We start from the raw sequence: 22,057 nt of genomic DNA, 5'->3' as shown, positions 1-22,057 counted from the left end.
CTCTACAAAATTCACTGGAGATTTTTAGAGACATTTGCTGTAATTACTGCTAGCATGGTTTCTAATTCATTTAATTTTCTTTTCTACCTAAACTGAGTGTATAAGTGTGTTTTAAGAGATTGAATAAATAAATTTTTAATTATAAAATGATGCTATATCATACATTATTAATAATAACCAACAATGTGTAATATATGTTTAGGTATGAATCCATTAGGAAGATGAACTAATATATATCAGTCCTAAAATAATGTCCTAATTTGTCCTGTATTTATGAATGGGGAAATCCATGTTTAAAGCAATTAGAGGTTTATAAAAGCCTTGGACTGACAGTGGGTAAAGCATTGAGCAAGCTTGGCACTTAGGAATTCTGTTGTTGTCTGCGCAAAGGAGAAGACCCTTTCTGGTCTTCTTTAAACCCTTTATTGGTTTCAGCAGTTTGTGAAATCAAACAACCAGAATAGTACAGGTATACAGACCTCCAGGGTGTGAGCAGCATGATGCACATAGTCCTGGTTGGCAAACACTCCAGTTATTATTGTTATCTATAAAAAACCCCCAACAAACCCTCCTTTGTACTCTGTCAGTTTACTTTCAGGTAGTTTTGAGGGATTTTGTCAATTATTTCCCTATTAGCGATAGCAGACTTCAGAAATCTCCATGGCAAGTTCCAGGCATTCACCAGTCTCGTGGCAGGACTCAAACAGGCTGCAATCAATGTCACAGTCACAGTTGCAGTCATTGTTGGCATGGTCTTCATTTGAGGTCTGGTAGTATCTATTGGATGGACAACAGGTATCTATCAGCCAATGTTCACAGGTATCAGGCAGCATTATAAGAAAGTCCCAAAATTGGCAGAACAAGCAGGCCAGGATAAGTGTCGCACATTCATCTAAGAGAAAGGAAAAGCAGCGAGATATAAGAAAAAGGACATGCTTGGTTACCTAGGTTTTAGGTGACCGCGACTACACAGAAATGAGATGCAACGCAGCACACAGGGTAGGCAAAAAAATATATTGATGATAAGTACTTCCATTGAGTCAAATGAAAGGATTTATTTTTTATGTTGCTTGTTCTGGAAAAACAACAGTGGCATGAAATTGATTTGGATGAAAATATTCTGTGGCAGTGAAGTTCAGAGGAGCAAGTACTCCAACCACCTTTATGGTTGTTCTTACAGGTCCTTTCCAACCTAAATGATTTTATGGGTTTATATTCTTAAAGTGTTTGGGCTGTAAATTTCAGCACAGGAGTGACCCTCATGAAGCAGGGATGCTCTGTGGAGGGGGTTGCAGCCTTGCAGGAGTGCACAAGTGCTACTGTTTCATGGTGCCACATGTGCTACCTGACCAAGCTTCCTGGTTTCACCTGGGAGAGAGTTAATTTGCTTTCCAGTAGCTGGTGCAGTGTTTTGGATTTAGTATGAGAAAAATGTTGATAACACACAGATGTTTAGTTGTTGCTAAGAGGTGTTTATACCAAGTCAAGGACTTCTCAGCTTCTCGTGCCCTGCAGAAAGAAGGCTGGAGGGGCTGGTAAGCAATTGAATTGTGCATCACTTATTGTGTATATTCTAATATTTTTTATTATAATTATTGTTATTATTTTATTTCTTTTCTATCCTGTTTAACTGTCTGTGTCTTAACCCATGAGTTTTCTTAATTTGACTCTTTTGATTCTCTCCGCCATCCTGCTGTGTGGTACTTAGTTGCCAGCTGGGGTTAAGCCAGGACACTAATGCACGTGACACTGGAGCTTATTTTCTTTTTCACAAGAATTTGCAATTAAAGATGGAAATCATCAGGATGGCCATGGTATTCTAGGAAAGAAAAAAGTCAGCAGAAAAAACTCCAAACAAATAACTTTTAGGGGCATTTTTTCCTGCATACATAGAGTTCAGAACTCATTCCTTCTTATTTAAACTATCCCTTTCTGTACTGTAAGTCTGGTCCAGTCTGGATCAGTCCTCACTGGAAGTCAGTGTGCAAATACCTAAAGCTTTCACGGAGAGTGGATCGGCACACATGTTTCTAGTGACATGATTAAATGACAGGTAGATTGCCTAGCCAAAGACAGGCAGGAGAAGAGCATTTATGGTGGACAGTGTGCTGATTGATTCTCAGCCCAGAGTCCTTCCACTTCATGACCAAAATGGGTTTCTCACCTCTTCATTCACAGACTTGTAAATTTTTGAACAGAGAGAAAAGTTTGGAAACCGGAATCATCCCGGATGTGTGTCTGGAGCCAGTAAATATTCCTGAAAACTTGCTCACTGTGACAAAAACTTTGTGTTATATTTGTTCCCCTCAAAAATCAACTAATCAGCTCCCAACCGTTTGAGTTACAGCATCTGGGGAAGCTGCCTCCGGGTGCAGCAGGGATCGGAGCAGGTGTGAGATTCTGACTGTGTGAATCCAGTTGGAGTGCAAAGACCCAGACCTTTCAATTTGTATTTTTTTTTCCCTCCTTGTTTTTGGAAAGGAAAAATGCCTTCAACAATATGAATGCCTTTTCATTGGTTCTTTCAGGAAAGCATATGGTTATAACCACATTTCTTGCCCTAGGATGACTAACTGTGAACTCATTCAACTGCATTGGTTCTGTTGTGGCATTTTCTATCTCACGTAACATAAAGTTCACTGCCAGGAACTTTCCAGAATTATGCTTTTTTTTTTTTTTTTTCTTTTGAAGAAAGCTTTCTTGATGAAAAACAAAATTAAAAAATCATTCCAGCTTCTTTATACATACAAAAAAGAAGCAGTTAAAGCAGGTAGCAAGAATAAATAACATGTGGTGGAACTTGTTTCTAAGTAGCATATCATCACCAATGTTATCAGTTTTAATACTTTTTTAAATATGTCAGAATCTATTTAAGTTCAGACAAGCACAACTAACTCCCAAGTCAGTTCTGTAGAATGAGAGTGACTAGATTTTGGTGATACTTAGTAAATTCATGCTTATATTTTTTTCTAACTAAATGAACTGAAATAATTATAAAATTGAAACATTTAATAAGGTGACACTGCTGCATTTAATTGTATGAAATTTACGCTGTAGAAAATGTAATCATTTTATTCAGTAGTCCTTGGTGTAATTAAGACTATTCTTCTTAGGTATCTTATGTTTATGACATTTCCTTCCTATACGTAGAAGCGAGGGATGAAATTCAAAATTATATACCAGTTAAAGATCTTTTAATATTTTTCCTCTCTCCAAAGATCTGTTTTCTAGTAACGTATTTGTCTCCTGAAGGTGTTAACCATAATGGTGCTTATGTAATCTGGAGAGAATAGATCTGATTCTTAGGGCTTCATCCAGGATAAAGAGCACACAAAAAGCAGAAGATTTTAATAATAAAGTAATGTTTCAGCACAGAGTCTGTGATGTGCAGTAAAGATGCTTTTAAATTCCCATCAGAGCACACACCATGAACTGTGATAATGGATGTAACACATTTCGAAAAATCTGCATGTGTGAGGCTTTTTTGTCCTGTTTTAAGTGGGGTAATGTATATAAATAATAGATATTAGCAATTAAACATCCATTCCTATGCATTCATTTATATATTTGAAAATAAATTAACCACAAACTGCATAAAAGAAGATGCAATCTCCTGTTTTCTCCTCTGTTTTCCCTGCTGTTTGTGAAGCGGCATTACTGCATTTATCTCGGTGAGAACAGCGACCTCAGCTCTCATTCTCTACATTAGTAGATTAATTAGCACAAAAGAAGAATTTCCAATAATTTTGCTAGTCTGCCTCATCTCTCAGTTTTCCTGCTCTTGTTTGATGGCTGACAGCTTACCCTCCGCTTGTGCAGAGGATGCCCTGAACAAACCAGGCCTAAATCTCACTGAACCCAGGATGGTCACTGTTGGTGAGATCTGTGAGCTTTGGATCTGCTCCTCTCTAAGCACAGAGAACAAAATAATTGCTGATTTCCTCAGCTACCTCTCTGTCTTCAGAGGTTCTCCATGCACCAGCAAACAGGATTTGGCCTCATGTATGTGGAACAAGCAGTAACTTGTCAGAGTAGAGTGAGCAGAGTATGCAGTGACAACCACAAATCTGGCTTCCTTTGGTTTCCTTGGCTTCCTTCCAGCCTTTAACATTATTAATTGAGCACAGATTGTTTGGGGTTTTTTTGTTAATTTACTTCGCTTTTAGCTTTTTTAAGGAGTATGAAATCTGTTATTTGCATCACATGGCACACACCTGTGTGCCAGTAATGGTTGAGGGCCTGATCAGATAGTCAGCAAACTGAGAAAACGGTGAGTGTCTGGACTAGAAAATGAGTCCCCTAATTAAAATAAATATTTCAGACCCTTCATTGAAATTAAATGTATTCTAATAGATGCATCAGAGACATCCTTTTTATTACAGGATCGGTAATATAATAGAGATGGTAATGGTTCCTGGAGAGCATGGTGGTTTATTGTGATGATCTGTATTTAGAAATTCTTTATTTAGGAATTGTTAAATGATAGACACGATAGATCCCAATTCCATTGGATATAGCACACTAGTCCATTACTGTAAAAGATACACATAAGAAACTTCAAAAATGCTTCGCAGAAGCCCCTTTTGTCACATCCACTGGTTACTTAACAAGGAATAGCTGGTTCTCAGTGTAACTCCACTAAAATCGGGGGTGTTATATCATTTAGTTTAACAGGAGTCACGCCCCTTGGTCTGTATGAGTGTCCACAGCCTGCTCTGCTCCTTAACTCTTGGTTATGCTCTTGCCTCTGAAACCCTTTCAAAAAATAGTGCAGGTATCCAGCTCTAACTTGTGCTTTTATGTGATAAAAAGGATCAGCTCCTTTACAGAAAAGGTAAGACAACTCTGATCATGAGCCCCAGAGCAAGTTATGTTTTAGTAATGTTGATTTGTGAAAATGCACTTGAACTACTGGGCATCTGCTGCAGTTATGGTTTGTAATTACCTTTCACAACACTTTGTTTTCAAATATGCTTCTTCAACACACAGAGCATACTGAGCTAACTAGAAGTCCTATCCATGTGTATCCACCTGGCCCAGGCATTAGTTTTCTGCAGAAGCAGACCAGAGTATGAAGATTGTTCCTCATCCTGATCCATGTGAGTTTTGCAGTATAGTCAGCAGGGAGGATTTGGTGATGGGTCAGCAGAATGGCAGGGTTCCATGTAATGGTCCATAAAGGAACTGCACACACAAGTCTGTAGAAGTAATATACTGACCACCAAACACAGCATCTGCTCAGCAACCACAGTACTACCAATGGCAAAAGTGGTAGCTTCTGCTATTGGGGAGAAATGTGTTCATCTGTTTATCTGATACTGACACTAGTACCTCTGTGCAAACACTCATTATATAAGTACAAATGCACTGTTGCACAATAGGCTCTAAACTCCTCTTCTATGACTTTAATATCACTGATAATTTAAAGTAATCTTCTGTAGATTCTCATCAATCACAGAAATGTTGCAGGGCAACTTAATGCTGCTTTTGGCTGTGTTCTTGAACCTCCTGTTCAGCATGCAAGCGATTATTTCAAGTTAGATACACATGGTGCTTTTTTGCAGTGGGCATTATTTAGAAATCAGCTTAAATGCGATCTGTTTTATAAAACATACCATCACTGTCTCTCTGATGTACTGATGCGTCATCTTCAATGTAAGTGAATTCTCTGCATTTCTCCAGGGAAGCAATGGATGATGTGCTCGCATCTGAGAATTTCTTCTCATTTTTGGTACCCTTTGATGAGGCGTCTGTGATGCTGAATTCTGCGACAGAGCTCATAACCATGCCTCTCATAGGCTTTTCATCTGTATGTTTTTCATTTGTAAGATGGTTATCTGGTGGGATTAGGGAAAAAAAAAGAAAAGACTTGTTTGTGATACCAAGACAGAGATCTGAAAGAATAACATGCAGAATCTCCAAGCCTACAGTTGTTTACTTCCAAGGCCTCACCTTTCTTACCTAATGATTTCAGTCTCTTTGTGCAAGTAAAGTTTATTCATAGCATAGGTATTTGTGAACTTGCATTCTAAGCTTTTCTCTTAATCCCAGTGGATTTAGAGGCTAAGTAATAATTCACTTCCAGTGCGTGGGATCAGGATGGAGAGAGAACAGGACTATTGCCTCAGCTGACATCTGCTTTGAGTGTGATATCCTAACTTCTGTTTGTGATAAGAAAGAAGACAAAACAATTATCTTGTTATTTTTCAACAGCATCTCTGTTTCCCTGAATTTACAGCCAACAACGTGCATGTAGGTGGTACCTAGATGCAGATGTGCCAGCTCTCCATGGCTCATAAGCTTGTAGCAAAGAAAGCCAGATGGTCTCTGTTTAACATTCAGATTCATTATTTCGTAACTTCATCTGCACTTGTGCCGCTGGCCTGGAAGTCAACTAGAAGATAGGATACTTCACATGCTGTCAGCGTGCCAGAGAGGCAGCTCAAAAACCAGAGGGAGAGCTTAATTTTAAGCCCCAACTAGGGGAAAGGTTAAGAATAGTTCTGAGCTCAATTTATTCTTGAAGAACTTCTCAGGCACAGATAAACATGGACTGATATATAGTTTCACTTACGCTCTGAAGTGATCAAGAGGCCAAGAAACACAGTCATTCTCTCTATGGGTGGGATGGTAAAACCTCATCAATTCTTATCTACAGCTGATTAACTCCTGCGCCTCACATCAAGCACAGCCTCACTTTTTATCTTACTTAAATCTTGTGATATGCTTGCTCTTGAGCTATATACAGAAAATCAATCTTTACAAACACCTCAGTTTTGCAAACACTATTTTCTGAGAGGAACAGAAAATGCTCTAAAGTAGTTACTGTGTGCTCTCCTGCAAGGAGCTGCGAGAGAGACCCTGCATATCTCTTGTTTTTCAGGTACCTTTGACCCCTAATGTATATTAAAGGAAAGCCAAGAAAAGGTTGTTAGAGAGTGAAATCTTGACGAGGCTGCAGTTGTGCCCCTAGTATCCTTGCAGGAAAAAGGAGGAAATGTGGATGAAATGGGTGGATTGCAAAGCAGGTGAAAAAACACTACGACCGTAGGGCTCACAGTGGGGGAAAGCAAGGATTTGAGGTCTAACCGGTGTCCAGTGAAAGCCACCAAGGTGGTGATAGGTCTTGGGGCATCTGATCTATCAGGAGAGGCTGAGGGAGCTAGGCTTGGTTGGCCTGGAGAAGAGAAGGCAAAGAGCAGTGCTGGGTGCTCTCTTCCACTTCATAACCAGGGTAGCGAAGAAGCCAGACCCTGGCTCTTCCCAACAGCGCACAGAGGTAAAAGGGCAAGAGGCCACTGTCACAAGCTGCACTCAGGGCAATTGGGATTGCATACAGGTACAAATTCTTCATCATGGGAGGTGTAAAGCACCTGGGCAGCCCCCAGCAAGGCTGAGGAAGTGTGGAGAGCTCAGCTGGGTAGGGATTGCAGTAACTGCTCTTACTGCAGAGTTAGCCATGCTTTGAAGGAAAGGCCAGATGAGGTCCCTTCCAAGCAAATTTCTCCATAGTTTCTGTGATTCTATTTACTTACACAGTGAGTCAGCAATTCATTTAAATTTTTACTCATAGTCAGATTTTATGCCATTTTAGATCATCTTCATGTGGTGAAATATGTAGTAGCAGAAAAGCTGCTTAGAAGTTAGCCGAGTAAGATGTTGGGAGAGGATAATAAGAAATACTAAGCTATCGTATTCATTTTATCTTTAAATCACTGCTTTTAAAATGTGCGTTGGCAGAGGTTTGGGCTTGGTTTAGAACTTGCAATACCGACAAAGTCTACTATGAGGGAAATATGAATCTTCCCTGTCCTGAAGACTTCACAGGCTGGCCATAGGCAGAGAGCTACCAGTGCGACAGAGAGAAGTGTAAGGAAGGAAAAAGCAGTGGCACACAGAGGGGTCTCAGAAACCCATACCTGTCAGGTTTTGTGAGCATTACAATGAAAGAAAGCCACAGGCAAGACTTGGGAAAGGCAGGAGAAGTGATGGCTCCTCCGGGTGTGAACCAGCAGTGCAGAGTGCAGTGGCGCTTGCCTGCAGGTTATACACTGGGTCGCAGGAAACCAGCATCCTGGGCAAGCTAAGTGTGATTTTACCTGTCTGTGATATTTTGTTGACGGTTTTCTCTCCAGAGTAAGTAAATGAAGCTTCCCCCCACCCCCACCCTGACATCTTGGCTGGCTTTTTTGAGACCAAATTGTGGAAAATCATGCATTTTGGATGTACCTACATGCACAGTAACCACTGTTTTCCAGTGTTTCTAAGTCAATGTCATACCACAATTTTTCCTGCACTTTCATTCACCAACATAGTGTCTGCAGGAAAAGTTGTGCTAATCGAAGTAGCAGAGCACTAGAGGAAACAATGTCCTGCTTATGCATTGGATTTGTTGGACAATAATGGATTTGTGAGCCCAAAAGACACATGCCCCACCTGTTATTCAGGTGCCAATCTTACAATGGATCTTTTTGTCCAGGTTGAGAGCTACACACAGGCTGAGCAGTTGAATACAACAGATCAGATTGAAAGACCTAGGCAAGAATGATGGTTTCTATAATTTTCCACTTTCAAAATTGGCCCAAAGGTCTAAACTGGATATATTTTAAATCGCAATGTATCTGTTGAGTTCCCCATTTCTGCAACAATATAATAGCCCACAAAATGCATTTAAGCATTCAACAAATGAGACTGAAAAAAATCAGACGGAAGTAATCAGTAAATGCCAGACTAACATTTACTGTATCCACTGACTTCTACTATTCATGCTTCGAGTCAATTTTTATTCTTGAAGTGCTATTGAAGAGAAATCAAAACCAGAAATAGAAAGGCATAGACATAACCTGAATTTTTCAATGCAGCACCATCAAACAAAAGGGTAACAAAAGCTGTCATTCAAGGACTCTTCTGTTTGTTAAAGCATACTACATCTTTGAAAATACAGTACATTTTAGTGTCAGACTCTTAGTTTGAAAAGCTCCCTTTCAGTAATGTTATACTTGTCTTGTACAGCTAGATCAAGTCTTCATGCAATCACCGTAACAAGCAACTTGCTATGACAAGCGGGATCCTTGCTTCCAGAAAACAGTGCGATAGAGGCTAAAGCAGTGTACAATTATAGGTCTCCATTTCATTTTTATGCAATTACCTTCAGTTCAGCTGTGGGTCCATCTACATTATGTCTTTTATCAATTTGATGTTTGCACAAAGTGTCTAAAGAAATAAAGATTACGCTAGACGAGCATTAAAAAAAGGTAGTTAGCCCTTTTTTCTCTTTTATAGCTTGTTTCTGTATGGATCATGTAGGTTGAGAGTTAGAAACAAATAAGTGGAGAAAATAAGCTTTAAGAATGTATTATGCACAAGTGATATTATTTAAGATTACTGCTAAATGAGAATGTAACAAAACCCCCTAAATTACAGTTAGAGATGAGAAGAGGGTCAAACTTTGTTACTGTTTTGTAAAAGCCTATGTTCAGCTCCAACTATGCACTAATGTCTGTGTTTTTCATGTGTAGAAATCATCCACTGAAGTGAATTAAAAGGGGAAAATAAGTGTATCATGATGAAGAAAGCTCAGATTATTCAGTGTTAGACTGTTAGCAAAGGCAACTAGAGGTAAACCCCCACAATGTGCCATTTTTAAAGGGTATCATGAAGTAGCAGCTTTCTCATACAAGAAAGCTGGGCTTGCCTTGGCTGTTGCAGTAGGACTGTGATCATTCACCCATGTTTGTATTAAAGATAGACATAGTCTCAAGACTCACACAAAATTCTTTTTTTAGTTGGATGACTCAGGTGGCTGACTATAGTGTCTAAATTCATGAAAACACAAAGTAAATCACTTTCCACTGATGCCTGCCCCAGATCCCTCTGGTTGATAATGAGGAACAGTGATATCAGGACTGGCATTTTACAGTAGGGCCCCTGACCTCTGGTTCTCTTCATTGATTTAGGAACAACCCAAGGTCTTGCAGCCCTGGAGAATAGATGGCTAGAGTTTCCTAGCAAACTTTAGAAAACAAATTTATATAGTGGCATATAAATGCTCTGTTTCTGGCAAGGGACTGTTCTGCTCTGTTCTGACTCTTCTGCTCTGTTCTGCTGGACAGGGATTGCAGCAACATGGGTAATACTAAAGATCTGTTCAGAGCAACTGGTTAGGGGGAGCTGCCACTAAAAGAGAAGGAGGAGAACTGATTTATCACCCTATGTAGGGCTCATACGCATCTCACAAGCAAAGAAGAAGGGAGCCTGTGGCTGGTGGTATTTGTTCCCAATCCATCCTGGCAGTGGCCCTTTGCCTCCCATCCCAGTGGCAAGGAGTCCCAAGGGTTAATAGTGAACTGTGCAAAATTCTGGCAGTCTAGAATGTGTAACTTTTTCATTTCACCATGAAACATCTTCATGTATCAGTGCAGTGAAAGAACCAAAGGAACGCCTGGCTGATCTCCCTGCCATTCGTTATCCCATGCACTGCTGTCGCTACCTGTCTATTTAATATATCACATAGTCATCACTGAAAGAGCTGTGTGACATGTCCATTCAGTCCTAAGATGAAGCAAGCAGAGCTACATCAGACCTGATGGATGATAACTTGTAAGTATAAAGGCTTAAACTGAACTCATTTGGTTTGAAAAGACTCATAGTAAAATGAAACCCAAACCCCAGGTTTCAGTGGCCATGTTTCAAAGAAGAAAAAGTAAAAAGAAAACAAAAAAACTTTTTCTTGTCATTCTAAAGGACATTATTGTCTGCCAACAGCAATGGGAAGGGATGTCAGGGATATCTCCGCATGGTGTGAAACATGCGTGGGGCCAGCTTCTTGCTTACCTGGCTGGTCCTCACTGCTCGGCGTCACCCCAGGGAGCACCGGGAGAGGCAGGGAGCTGGTGCAGCTGTCTTGGTGGAAGAACAAAACAACATTGCAGAAGAACACTGTAAATAAATGTGGTTTGACATGTGTATCACCCCAGACACTTAGTCATTGACTTCAAGAGTTGTTGCTTTGAGTGCAAATAGAAACAAGTGTGATTCCTTGCAGATAGAAATTACATGGGATGATGCACTGTTTCTGTTACCCTCTGTCTCATTTCTGGAAAGGAAGCTAAAAATAAAACAAATTCCTAAGAAAGTTTCATCTGAGAAGAGGGAAGAAGATCACTGGTAAACACAGAATTTCCTCTTTCAGGTAGGTTCAGAGAATGTGAGGGCTGGGAGGTCTGTGATGAAATGTGGGGTGTTAGCCATACCCAAACACCCCAGAAACCTTAGATGAGGTTCCCAAATCATAAGCAAAGGAGGAGAGAGGAAATTGCAGCTCAAGCTCCAACTTTTGTGGTTTAGCCGCCTTGACTGACAAGATGCCCAAGGTCCTCATTGTGGCAAGCCCAGGTCTCCACATGGGTGCTGAGCTCCTGCACTTCTGCTGTGCTTGCTAGGCAATCCACTCCACATGTAGGGCTCGGAGGCTTAAGCCTTCCTCTCTTTTCCAAGGTCAGGGAGGCAAAGTAGGAGGAGGTGTAGGACTATCCCTATGGTGAGTGCAACAGGTGGAGCAAACTCCATTGGAACTGCTTCCATCCACGTAGGAAAGGCCAGAGGGAGAGAGGGCCTCACAACTGACCTGAAGAAAGCTGACCTAGGCTAATATATCATGGATGGTTTCATAGTTTTGTGCCCATTACATTTTGCTGAGCACAGGCATAAGGATACAGGGGATTTAGAGACTTTATTTTTGTCATAAGAAAACAGGAAATAGTACACAAGACTATAAATATATATTTGGCTTCATATGACATCATGAACTTGTGCAAGTGCTTCTGTTCTGATTTATGATGATGGACTGGTAATTCACAGGAGCTTTGGGTTCATTTTATTTTGCTGTTGCAGTAGCAAATCTAATGGTGCAATCCCAGGAGGGGGTATTTTATCAATAGTGAATTTTTGACCTCATTGCATGCATTTTAACTTTATGAATTAGTGACCCAGGTGACTGTAAAGCCTTCTATATGCTTATTATAAATCTATCACAGGACTGGCAAAAAATTTTGGCCCAGATCCTAAACTCTGACAGGCATGTGTTGATGGACTGCATAGCAAACACTTCCACTAATATTTCTCACTAATTATACCATATATTAAGAAAAATGAATGAAGCCAATGTTTATACGCAGCTTTAACTGCTTTTGATATAAGAAAGCAACAAAATCCCTAATAAATTTTCACCTTCAACATTTCTATTCATTATAATTTTTACCATGATGAATGAAGTTAGAACTGTAGAGGGAGGGGGTTCATCTTGAAATCTGTTCAGTGAATGACTGAATTTACTTCCCTTCCCCAACTTGTGTTGAGGAAGGAGGGAACAGATGGACACAGGAAGAAGAGGGAGGCAAGTGCGGAATGAAGGAGATGGGTGAGGAACAGATGGAATCGGGGGAAAGTGAAGCGGAGAGTCAGCAAGGATGGTAGGAAAGTTTTCCACTTGACCTTGAGTTGAAATGAAGATTTGCATACACCATGGGGCAGCAAGATTTTGGGATGAAGCTTTTTTCCTTTCTGTAGCACTTACGCCTCAAAGTCTCATGGGCCATCCCAGCAGTTCGGGCCATTCCAGCAGTCCAGTCCACCCCGGGGGATGTGCAGAACCAGAATGGTGATTTTCCCAAGGCGATGGCTGCTACAGAAGGGTGCCTGCACTTTATAATGGTAATGGTGGGGGAGAAATGTGTGCAAATGCAGTACCCAAAACGTGTTGGGATGTGGTAAGTCTCCCTGGCATCCCAGCCAATCCAGAAATTGAAGCTTATGATTTTGAAGAGGTATCCTACGCCCTGTTTGTTAGGAGCCAATAGCCAAAATACTCAAAGTGATTTATGATTTTACCTGCTTAAACTAAGACATTTGAGATGGCCCGATTTTCAGAATATGCTGAGCATCTGTGCTTTGAGGTGTATTGAGTTATATAGCCCAAATCACTAGTAAGTCCCGGAAAATCTTGATTATATTCTTAATTCTATTAAATTGCCTGCATATAGTCCATTGATTCTGGCTTTGCTAGCTGAAGAATGGGAGAGGTGAAAGTTAAATATTGGCCATGTGTGTCATTCCCTTTGAAGAAAATGGGAGCCATGTGCACTCACCTAGCAGCAAAGTTTGGCCCCAAGTATGATTTCACAGCTGGACCCTAACTTCAGGAATGCCAAAGCACTAAATGACTCAATTGGAGTAATCTGATCAATGCTGTATTTTCACTGTGGATTTAAATTGCACACACAGCAAGAGCAGAGTTAGTTTCTTCTCTCTCAAAATCACTTTTCTCTGCAGATTTGATAGCATAAATACGAAGTTTTGCTCTCATCACAGGAATAAGTGAAATGGCAGAAAACGTATGTCAAATAAAATGCACAACATTATGTCCTTTTTACTTTTTGGAGGGTGTTTAAGAAGATGGCTTCATTAATTTTGACTGAATAAACGGTTCCTTTAAGGGATTTCAATAGGTGACATGAAAAATGTTAATACGAATGATCAAGACAATGGAGGTTAAAACTGTTTTGAAAATATGTTTCTTTTATAGATCTCAGCTGTTGGAAGAGTTACAGAATAAATATACGGTAGTGCTGACATTCAGTGCTGTTTCATCTTAGCAGAAGGGTTTTTAATAAAGACAATTCTTTTCAAGGAATGCTTTCTGCAGCCAGTCTTCAAAAAGAGGTTTTCCCCCCTCCTAGTTTAATAAAATCAAAGTAATTTATGTCATATTGATACGTCGATATGTTTTTCAATAAACTTTTTCAGAGAGTTTTTTTTTAAATTCTCTTCACTTTAAAAATTATAATTATATGTCTTCCTCCCACTTTGAAAATGGCACAAGGTGCTCATTTGCAGAGCTCTACTGTTCAAATCTTCACTGAGAATAGAAATGTCATGACTCAGTTAACAATGCTTTATTATTCACATTGATCTTTTTTTATAGTGTTCTTTATCTCAAAAACATTGTAAATCAGATATCTTCCTCCCACTCTTTTGTTCATTTGCAAATTTTTATTATTCTACTTTGAGAAAGCAACGGAGTGTCAAGAGTCAGTGTATATTGTTTATGTTCTTTTTTGCTTTAAAGTTACTTTTAACTATAAAAAGTAAGATGTACAGCAGAAAAAAAAAAGCTGGATTTAAGGATGCTTAAAAAAGAATTGAAAGGATCATCGTGAATTTTATGTTGTCGCTTACACTTTAGAGTTGCAATGGACTTTGCAAGAAGTGGGACCAAATGCTTAATGGAAAGGTTTTTATGTGCTAATTCTGAAGTCCCTATTGCATCAGACATCATCATCTGCATTTAGACACCACACGTAATTCGTGCTTTCAATGAACACAATAGCAAAATTCACAACTGCTTTTGTAGCGTGTTCAGTGGATGTTCGGTTTACAGGTGCTTGCCCAGAGACCTGCACTTCCTATTGCTCTGTGTCAGAACTTGGTGCCTGGTCCTCGGGAGCCCTGAGCTGATAAGCACCAAGATAAGCCACCAGATTTTCCCAGGAACTTCACAGCTTTGGTATTAAGCATCAACTGCAGCAGAAACACAGCCACAGCTGGTCAACAGGCCGTGCTGTCACTGAAATCCACGGGTCAGGGTGCAGGTTATAGCTGTGCATCCCCCAAGAAAGCCATGCTGGAGCTGCCATGGTTTGTTTCTAGCCCAGATCTCCCAGATTCTCCTTCACCCACTGTTTTCTTTCCTCAAAGGTTTTCTTCAGGTCTGTATTTCTGTCCTGGCTGTTGTGACTGTATGAAATGGCCTCTGTGAAATAAATTCACTGTAGTAATTGGGGATAGTCCAGAGAGCAGCAGGCTCTCCTGGCATTTCACATATTGCTTGCTGACAGGTAATTTTTTTATCTTTTTCCTGTTTTGAATTAATTTCCTCCAGGGCATCCTGGCACCCTGTTGTTACTCCAGCAGCTCTTGAAAGAGACCATCTTCTCTGGGAGGAGCGGCTATTTCTGAAGCTGAATTCAAGCCTCAGGTTGGATTTTTGGATCTTGCAGGTGCTGTGGCAACTCTATCACATGAAACAACCGTGAAAAGCTTTTGCAAAGAAAAATAAAGTTCCATATTCTTTTGTTTACTTCTTTCTGTTTCAAAGCTGCACTCTCCTGACATTTTGCTAAGAGATAATTAAACTCAAAGCAAGTAATTCTCAAACTGAACCTGAACCAGAAGCACACAGCCCTGTCCTTCCCCCTCCAAGTGGAAAACTAAGCATCTACTTATTTTCATTAATGTCAGTAGGTCACTCCAGCCACCACAGAGCTGTGCCAGTCCTTGGTCTGTGGGGATTTGGGGTCTACAACCCCACACACAGCTGCTGGAGCTGCATGGACACCCTGCACCATGTGCTGAGGCAGGTCCATCCCAAGACTGACAGGCAGGCGCTTGTTGTACTGCAGGGATAACTCAAACCTCTTAAATTTTCTTTATTCCTGGCTGCAGAGTGTGAAGCATTTTGATGCATTATCTTTTCTGATTGGATTGTGTTGTTTTCAAATTAAAGAAAAAAACAAGCTTTAGTATTATTATAGTCTTTTTCTCAACAGCCCTGGTGCATTAATTCAGTCTTCCTTCCTTCCTCTCACAGTTAATTACTCATCCCACCACTGAGGTTAAGATTGTCTTCCAATATGAACAAGTTTCAGAAATAAAATCCTAATCAGAACAGAGTAGCCAGAAGTGGACAGAGCTTTATTTAAGATGCTGACACAGTAACTGATGGTAGGCCTCACCCATGGACATGCTTGTGTGTGTAATTGCTCACTGCTCAGTTTGCGAATTTTATAGGTAATGTAATGTAAAACAGAAAATACTGAGTTTATTACAAAAGATTTTTTTTTCCACATAAAACTCTCTCATTAAATTTGGAAGGCACTTAAAATTCTGTTTTATTTTTGGTAAGCACTATCTATTGAAAATTGAAAATATCAGAGGGATCACTAGGCAGAATTTGTGAACTTTCCAATGAAAAGACAGCACAGTGTCTTCCTTTCGTGTTCCAAGGTCTTTGGCAATTGTGCTACTTTCTGACTGACACTAAAGATATGTCGAGAGTTTATTCCCAAAGCAGGTATTACACATGGTTATGGTCACAAATATATCCTTGCACAGCATCAATGCCAGAGGAGCTCTGAGGCTGTCAGAATTCTGATTTGGTGGGGGAAAACACCACCAAAACCACATATATTCTTAAAATGTGTCCAAATGTTTTAAACGCTGTCAAATAGAGCTTCAGATCACAGAAGAGGCAGCATTTCTCATAGATGGTCCTTAAAGATCTACTTGTGGTAAATTGGCATGTGATAATGTCTTCTAGTAAATTATGAAAGCTTTTCTTTGATTCAAATCCAATGACAAGTGGTAATCTGTGAGGCTTACATCTTCTAGAGACTTCCAAGCAAACACTTAGATTTTTCAGTCTCTCTTCTCTATGGCGTACTGAACACAACTGGGAGCCGGACTTGTCCTCTATAGCAAACCTCAGGAATCTTATTGCCATGTGAGTACCTCCCGAGGTGCTGTGGAGAAGCCTTTGCTAGACCATGATGGGAAACCATTTATTTAGCTCTGCAAGGGCCTGATCCAGTATCACCAGGTGTCTATGGAAAGACTTCCAGGGAGCTCAGCAGATCAGGCTCCAAAACAACCTACAATAGCCTCCAATAGCCTTCTCTGGGTTTCTTTGCTCTTTTTCTCAGAAAGTCATAGCCGAAGCAATCAGCAATATCTGAAGCAGAGGATGTATCATGCCATACATCTTCACAAAACATTTGTCTTCCCAGGGGACACCAAAGATGCAGAACATCTATTCCGGGGGCACACAGATGACATCCACTGTTTCTTAATTATGTAACAAGTACTTTTAGGACAGTGTATTCTTGCCAGCTCTGGCAAAGGCAAGCATGGTAACTGTTCTGCTCACAGTATTAAATACACTTTTCTTGCTGTGCAGTGGAAGGATGTGTTTAAACTCACAGTCTATCACTATTCCTGGATAGTGTAGGAGAGTCCAGGAACACTCAAGATGTCTTTTCCTGTGTGTATTAACTTGTTCAGAACAAAATAGTGTTCTTAGAAAACATGGATCTTACGGCAGAAGAAAGTTTCTTTCATGGCTGTACTACAAGGGTTTCCAAACAGCTGCTTGCTCATTTGGGTGCATGAAATATTAGGTTCAGCCTGCTCACACTCACAAACACATAATTTCTTCTCACCGTGGCACCTTCACTGTGGTCATTTCCACCTGGTTTTGTGATGCTGGCAAGTGCCATACTAGCACAATGTCTTCATTGTACAAACTTTCAGAGGAGAGCTGCAGAGTTCCTGCAACCTCAGTGAAACACCATCCTCTCCCCAGTGCCGGCTGTTTGTCCTGTTTAACAAGGAACTGCAATGCCAAGGAGTTGTGCTAGTGCCTGATGTGAACACCAGATGTTTCAGGTGTTGCTTGATGGTTGGTCAACACATTCCTGCCTCTCTGTGGACCATGCACAAGGATCAAAGGGTTGGTTGGGCAACCTTCAGCACACGGAGCTCACCAAAGCCCCAGAAGAGGCACCCTGGGCATTAAGGGTAGGAGAGCTCAAGAGTTCCTCACATCAAAACTTCCACTGTAGCCTTTGCTCAAGGCTCAGGTATATCACCCCTTCCAAGCAAGGAGGTCACAGTCCAGGCTCTGAGAGGAAAAAGTGCATGTGAGAGAAATGGAAGAGGTGTCACTGTTTCAACAGAGAGTAGGCAAAATCTAACGCCCATTAATCCTTTAGAGCAGGGCCTCTGGTTTGTTCTTTTTGCAATCTGTTCTGTATTCAAAGCAAGTACATTTTTTCTGTCACCATACCACTATTGTTAACAACTATAAATGTATTAAAAACACAGGGGCATTTTAGTATGTGTATTGTGCATAAGAAATATTGTTACATGACAAGCTCCAATTGGCAAGTGAAAAGAGGTTTTATTGAAGGAAATAGCAGTAGCAAACAGTGAACTATGCAGAATAATGGTAATTGTTCCTTTAACATTGGCAGCGCGCGTTCACTTAATATGACTGCTCCTCTGTCTCTGCCTCATCCAGACCCAGAGGACCTGTTAGACAAGCAGGCAGCCACCTCTCTCTGGGATCAAGCTGTCAATGCAAACTTGCTTTCTTTCTATTTCTTGAAGCTAAGCTATACCCCCAGAGCTCCCAAAGCTTTTCCTGAGTGAAAGCTTTAAAAAAGCTCCATTCTAAATTACATCACACGAGCTGTTCTCTTCAGACTGACAGAACAAAAGCAAGGAGGGGGGGAGGAAATGCCAAAAGTACCATCTGAATGACTTCTGAGTTGCTCAGAATAATTTACCTCCTCATGCTTTATCAGAGCAGACTAATGTTGTCTACCTTGCCTACCAAAGCCCCAGCAGTGTCCTCTAACTAGCAGAGAAAGTTTGCATCGTGTGTGTTTAAAATACAAATAGACACAGAGCTGTTGGGTGCAGGCGTTTTGCTTGCAACAACAGGGTCTTGGGTGCCCCGTGAAGAAAGATCATAATGGAGGGCATGGTGCTTTCTAAACTTAGGTGATGTGGTCTCTGAAACAGCCAGCTCATGGTTATTGGAAGAGCCCAAGCCTGTGGATGCTGCACATCCAGGTGGGTGCACTCATCTGCTAAATCAGTGACACCCCAATTAGTGGTCATGGTGAGGACTGCTGAGGGCCACTGCCAAGATCTGAGAGATTTCTCAGACTGGTTCCAGCAGGCTCCAATTAAAGATCATCACCAGAAGTCAAGGGAACAAATAAGCATTACCCACTTCTGCTGCGGCAGCGTGGGAAGTAGATAAATTGACACCTCTCCCCCTTCTAGAAGCTTCCGGGCAGCGCAGGTTGATTTGGGAGACCCCACTCAGGGAAAGCAGCCTCAGCTGCAAAAGGGAGGGGCCCATGGGCCATCCACCTTCTTTGGCAGATAAACACAGGCAAGAGGAAGAGAGAAAAGTTGCAGATGTTCTCTGGGTAAGGTGTGGAGTCAGCAGCTTTTGTAATGTGGTTTGGTGTTGGTTTGGGAGTTGCTTGATCCCAAGGTAATCTACTAAGATCTCAAACAGTGAGACAAGCAGACTTGTGTGGCTCATCAGCTGACCCTTTTGGGGTTCTTTCTTAAGTTTAAGATAATGGTTATGGGGCTAAGAGCTTCTTATTCTCCTACTCAAAAGCTTGCAGGTTTAGCTCACAGAACTTCTAGGCTTGTTCCCCTGTTTCGAGTAAGCCTTAAAATGTTTAAGCTATTAATACAAATAATAGTCCCATTTTAAAGATGGGCTAAAACAGATGATGAGTCAATATTAAGGCAAAAAATGCTGCTCGCATCCCCCATGGAGCTAGAATAATTGTGCTTGCTTTCTTGCATGAAATGTGCCACTTCAGTAGCTGCACAAATGCAGCACCATGCCCTAGGACACTGTGGGGAGAAGGTAGGGGACTTACCTGAGTCTCCAAGGGGCTGTAGGATGGGGCTGTCCAGTTCTGGAAAACAAGAATGGGAAAGGAAGGCTTCACTTAAATAGAGAAAGCTTCTCAGCTGGTGAGGTGGCTTTGTTATCCCACATCAGATCCAGTGTTTCGTAAATGCCTCAAAACTGTATTGTTATGAGAGCAAAGTGACTGGAGCTGAAGACTTAATCCCCTGATTGACTTTACAAGTACAGAAAAAACTACTCTTAGCAGAAGCTGAGAGATGCCTCTTCCCTTTAAGCATCCAGTGTCTTCTGGCCTCTCATGAAGATGATTTTTTTCCCCAGGGGACACAATTTTTGTATGATCAACGCAACGTGTCTTACCCAGAGGAGCAGAGGCTGCCTGAGGACCCTGACTTGCTAATGCAGTGTTCATCCCTGAACTTCTGAGTGAGTAAACTTTGGGTTTTGCTATTTGTTTTTTGTGGCTCCTGTCAGATGCATGAAGACATCTGGCTAGTGAAATTGCTCTGCCTAGATCCATAAGGCACCATCCTAATGCTCATTAAAGCTGATGGAAATATCTGGCTTCACGGCATACTTTATTATCAGGTGTTGTATCTGTTTCCTATGAAAGTCTTAATTAGTCAAAATATTAAAGTGATCATAACTGAGGAAAACACTGGTAATGAACCTGAATACAGACCTCATCACTGCGTGCTTCATCACATCCCTGTTCCCTTCAATGGTACATATGAAGGTGCTGGACTTCAAGTTTTTGAAGCTAGCAGTGTAAGTTATTAAACATAACCACTGTAATACTTGCAGTCTAGTTTTCTGAACCATGGTTTTAGGATATGGTGGGGTTCAAGTTTAGCTCAGCTGTCTTTATTTTTCTGTTTCAGCATGGCAATATTTCCTATGCTTTTATGTATATTAAGATTTTGCACTGCCTTTCACCACCATAGTATCTGACTATCTCAAAATCAGTGATGACAGCAAAGCAAAAAACTTCATGGTATTTGCAGCACGTGCATTTCTCCTCTCCTTGAAGGGGAAGATAGAGGTCTCATCTAAATGACTGAGTACTTGGGTGGCATTGTGATCCCAGTGGATGTGGGATTTTGTGCCACACAGGGGTCACTCAAAGAAATAATGTTCTGCATTTTTTTTCTGTACCTCCAGATCTGAATGCAAGTTGAGGTATACGTGGCAGGCTAGTATTTTTTCACAAGTTGTGTTTGTAATAGTGGCAACTAGAAGCTTGTTTGCTCATAAAATGAGGAAATTATCATCTGGAAATAACTTTCAGCCAACAGACAGGGTGAATGGACTTGTTTCAATGCTCCTGATTCAAGCATAGCTGGCCTTCCAGCAGAAGAGCAATGAACTCCTCATGGCATGGGGACAAGTGTGCTCGTAGGCGAAGGCTTTTGTCTCTTGATGCTTTACCACAAGCAAGGCCTGGAGCCCCTGGAGCATTGTGTAGCTGAGAAGGGATTAATATGCTTATGCCACCATGCAGACTGCCTCTAACCTGCAGGGATTCATGTCCTGTGGTGCTCTGGTACGCTGCTAGCTGTATGCTTTGGGGACATACTTTGTGAATCACTTGTTCTCATCTGGACCAAGGTCCGGAAAGTTTACTTAGCTGTTCAGAGCTAACTTTTCTCCTTTATCTTGTACAAGTATGCGTAAATGAAGCTTTCTGCTTCCTTTGAGCTTTACCAAAAAGAGAACAGAAATATATGCCTTTTTCTATGTGTTTATTTAAAGCTATGATTCTTCTGGGAAGTGTGATTTGTTTGTGTTTCCATAACAAATCAAAATGGTTAAGGCTGCATCTCTGCCAACCTCTAAGTAGTTTCAAATAGTTTACTTAAAGGGGGATTATTTCGTCTGTCATAGAATGAGGCAGCTCTGAAGCAGTGTCTAGCTTGCACACTCAAGTCCACTGAACACTAGCTTAAGGCAGAAAAATGAAAGTCCTCTAGACATTAGGATCACAAGAGCATGGAGTGATAGTTTTGAGTGTGCTGCATCTGAAGAGAAAAAGAAACTGTTTGACTTTCTCTTTTCTGATGGTAGCAGTAAGTCTGGAAAAGGCTAGCAACACCATCTGCCTGTTGGAGGTAGTGGCCACTTAAATCCTGCCTGTCCCTCAAACAGTGCTTGCTCTAACCATTTAATTCCTGTGTGCCTCAATCTCCTGTAAAGTGGGAGCCTGTATAGTTCCTAACCATATGATTGTTTCTGTGCTGAATTCAGGTCTGTAAGTTAATATGCGCTCTGTAAATGGAGTTTGCAATGTTTTAGGGTCATCTTCTTCAGCTTCAGAAAAAGTCTTAAATGTTTATGCAGACTTCTACAGTTATTACAGCTGATGTCTCTAGTTAGCTACAGCAGGAAGGTCAAACTTTGAAGGCTGTAGTTTCTTTACAGCCTATAGGTTTCCCCCTCTCATGTCTGTTTTCTATTCTTGCCAGTACCTTGCCTTCTGTTTAAAGGCATTAATAATAGCAAATAAAGCTAAAGATCCTTGTTATAACAAGGTAGTTGTTC

The 22,057-nt window shown here is 40.9% G+C and overlaps 1 protein-coding gene and 1 long non-coding RNA gene across 5 annotated transcripts in view; one reads left to right on the top strand and one right to left on the bottom strand.

Annotated features, from left to right (window-relative positions):
- Positions 1–632: 632 nt before the first annotated feature.
- On the bottom strand, positions 633–12,614 carry MDFIC2 (MyoD family inhibitor domain containing 2). The gene is made up of 4 exons (XM_065687650.1): positions 12,575–12,614; positions 10,834–10,938; positions 5,616–5,837; positions 633–892 (listed from the first exon to the last, which is right to left on the bottom strand). Exons 1-4 carry the CDS (start codon positions 12,612–12,614, stop codon positions 633–635), a joined length of 627 nt encoding a protein of 208 aa, XP_065543722.1.
- A 6,312-nt stretch (positions 12,615–18,926) lies between these two features.
- The window catches only part of LOC136018205 (uncharacterized), a 45,561-nt gene continuing 42,430 nt past the window's right edge, over positions 18,927–22,057 (top strand). For all 4 annotated transcript variants that reach the window (XR_010614293.1, XR_010614291.1, XR_010614292.1 and 1 more), the window contains exons 1-2: positions 18,927–19,055; positions 19,841–19,945. This is a non-coding gene — a long non-coding RNA (uncharacterized LOC136018205). The remainder of the gene's footprint in view (positions 19,056–19,840; positions 19,946–22,057) is intronic.

This window comes from Lathamus discolor, chromosome 7 (genome assembly GCF_037157495.1).
Source record: "Lathamus discolor isolate bLatDis1 chromosome 7, bLatDis1.hap1, whole genome shotgun sequence".
Classification (NCBI taxonomy): Eukaryota; Metazoa; Chordata; class Aves; order Psittaciformes; family Psittacidae; genus Lathamus; species Lathamus discolor.
The sequence above is the reverse complement of the archived record's forward strand: the minus strand, read 5'-3'. Positions and strand labels throughout refer to the sequence as shown.

What these genes read in the sequence shown, in the direction of transcription:
- MDFIC2 (XM_065687650.1), bottom strand. Translation starts at nt 12,614, where the DNA reads ATGGCCCGAACTGCTGGGATGGCCCATGAGACTTTGAGGC. An exon ending in GGCCCATGAGACTTTGAGGC is followed by an intron (nt 10,939 to 12,574) that starts GTAAGTGCTACA and finishes ATTTATTTACAG; the next exon opens with TGTTCTTCTGCAATGTTGTT. An exon ending in GAGCAGTGAGGACCAGCCAG is followed by an intron (nt 5,838 to 10,833) that starts GTAAGCAAGAAG and finishes TAATCCCACCAG; the next exon opens with ATAACCATCTTACAAATGAA.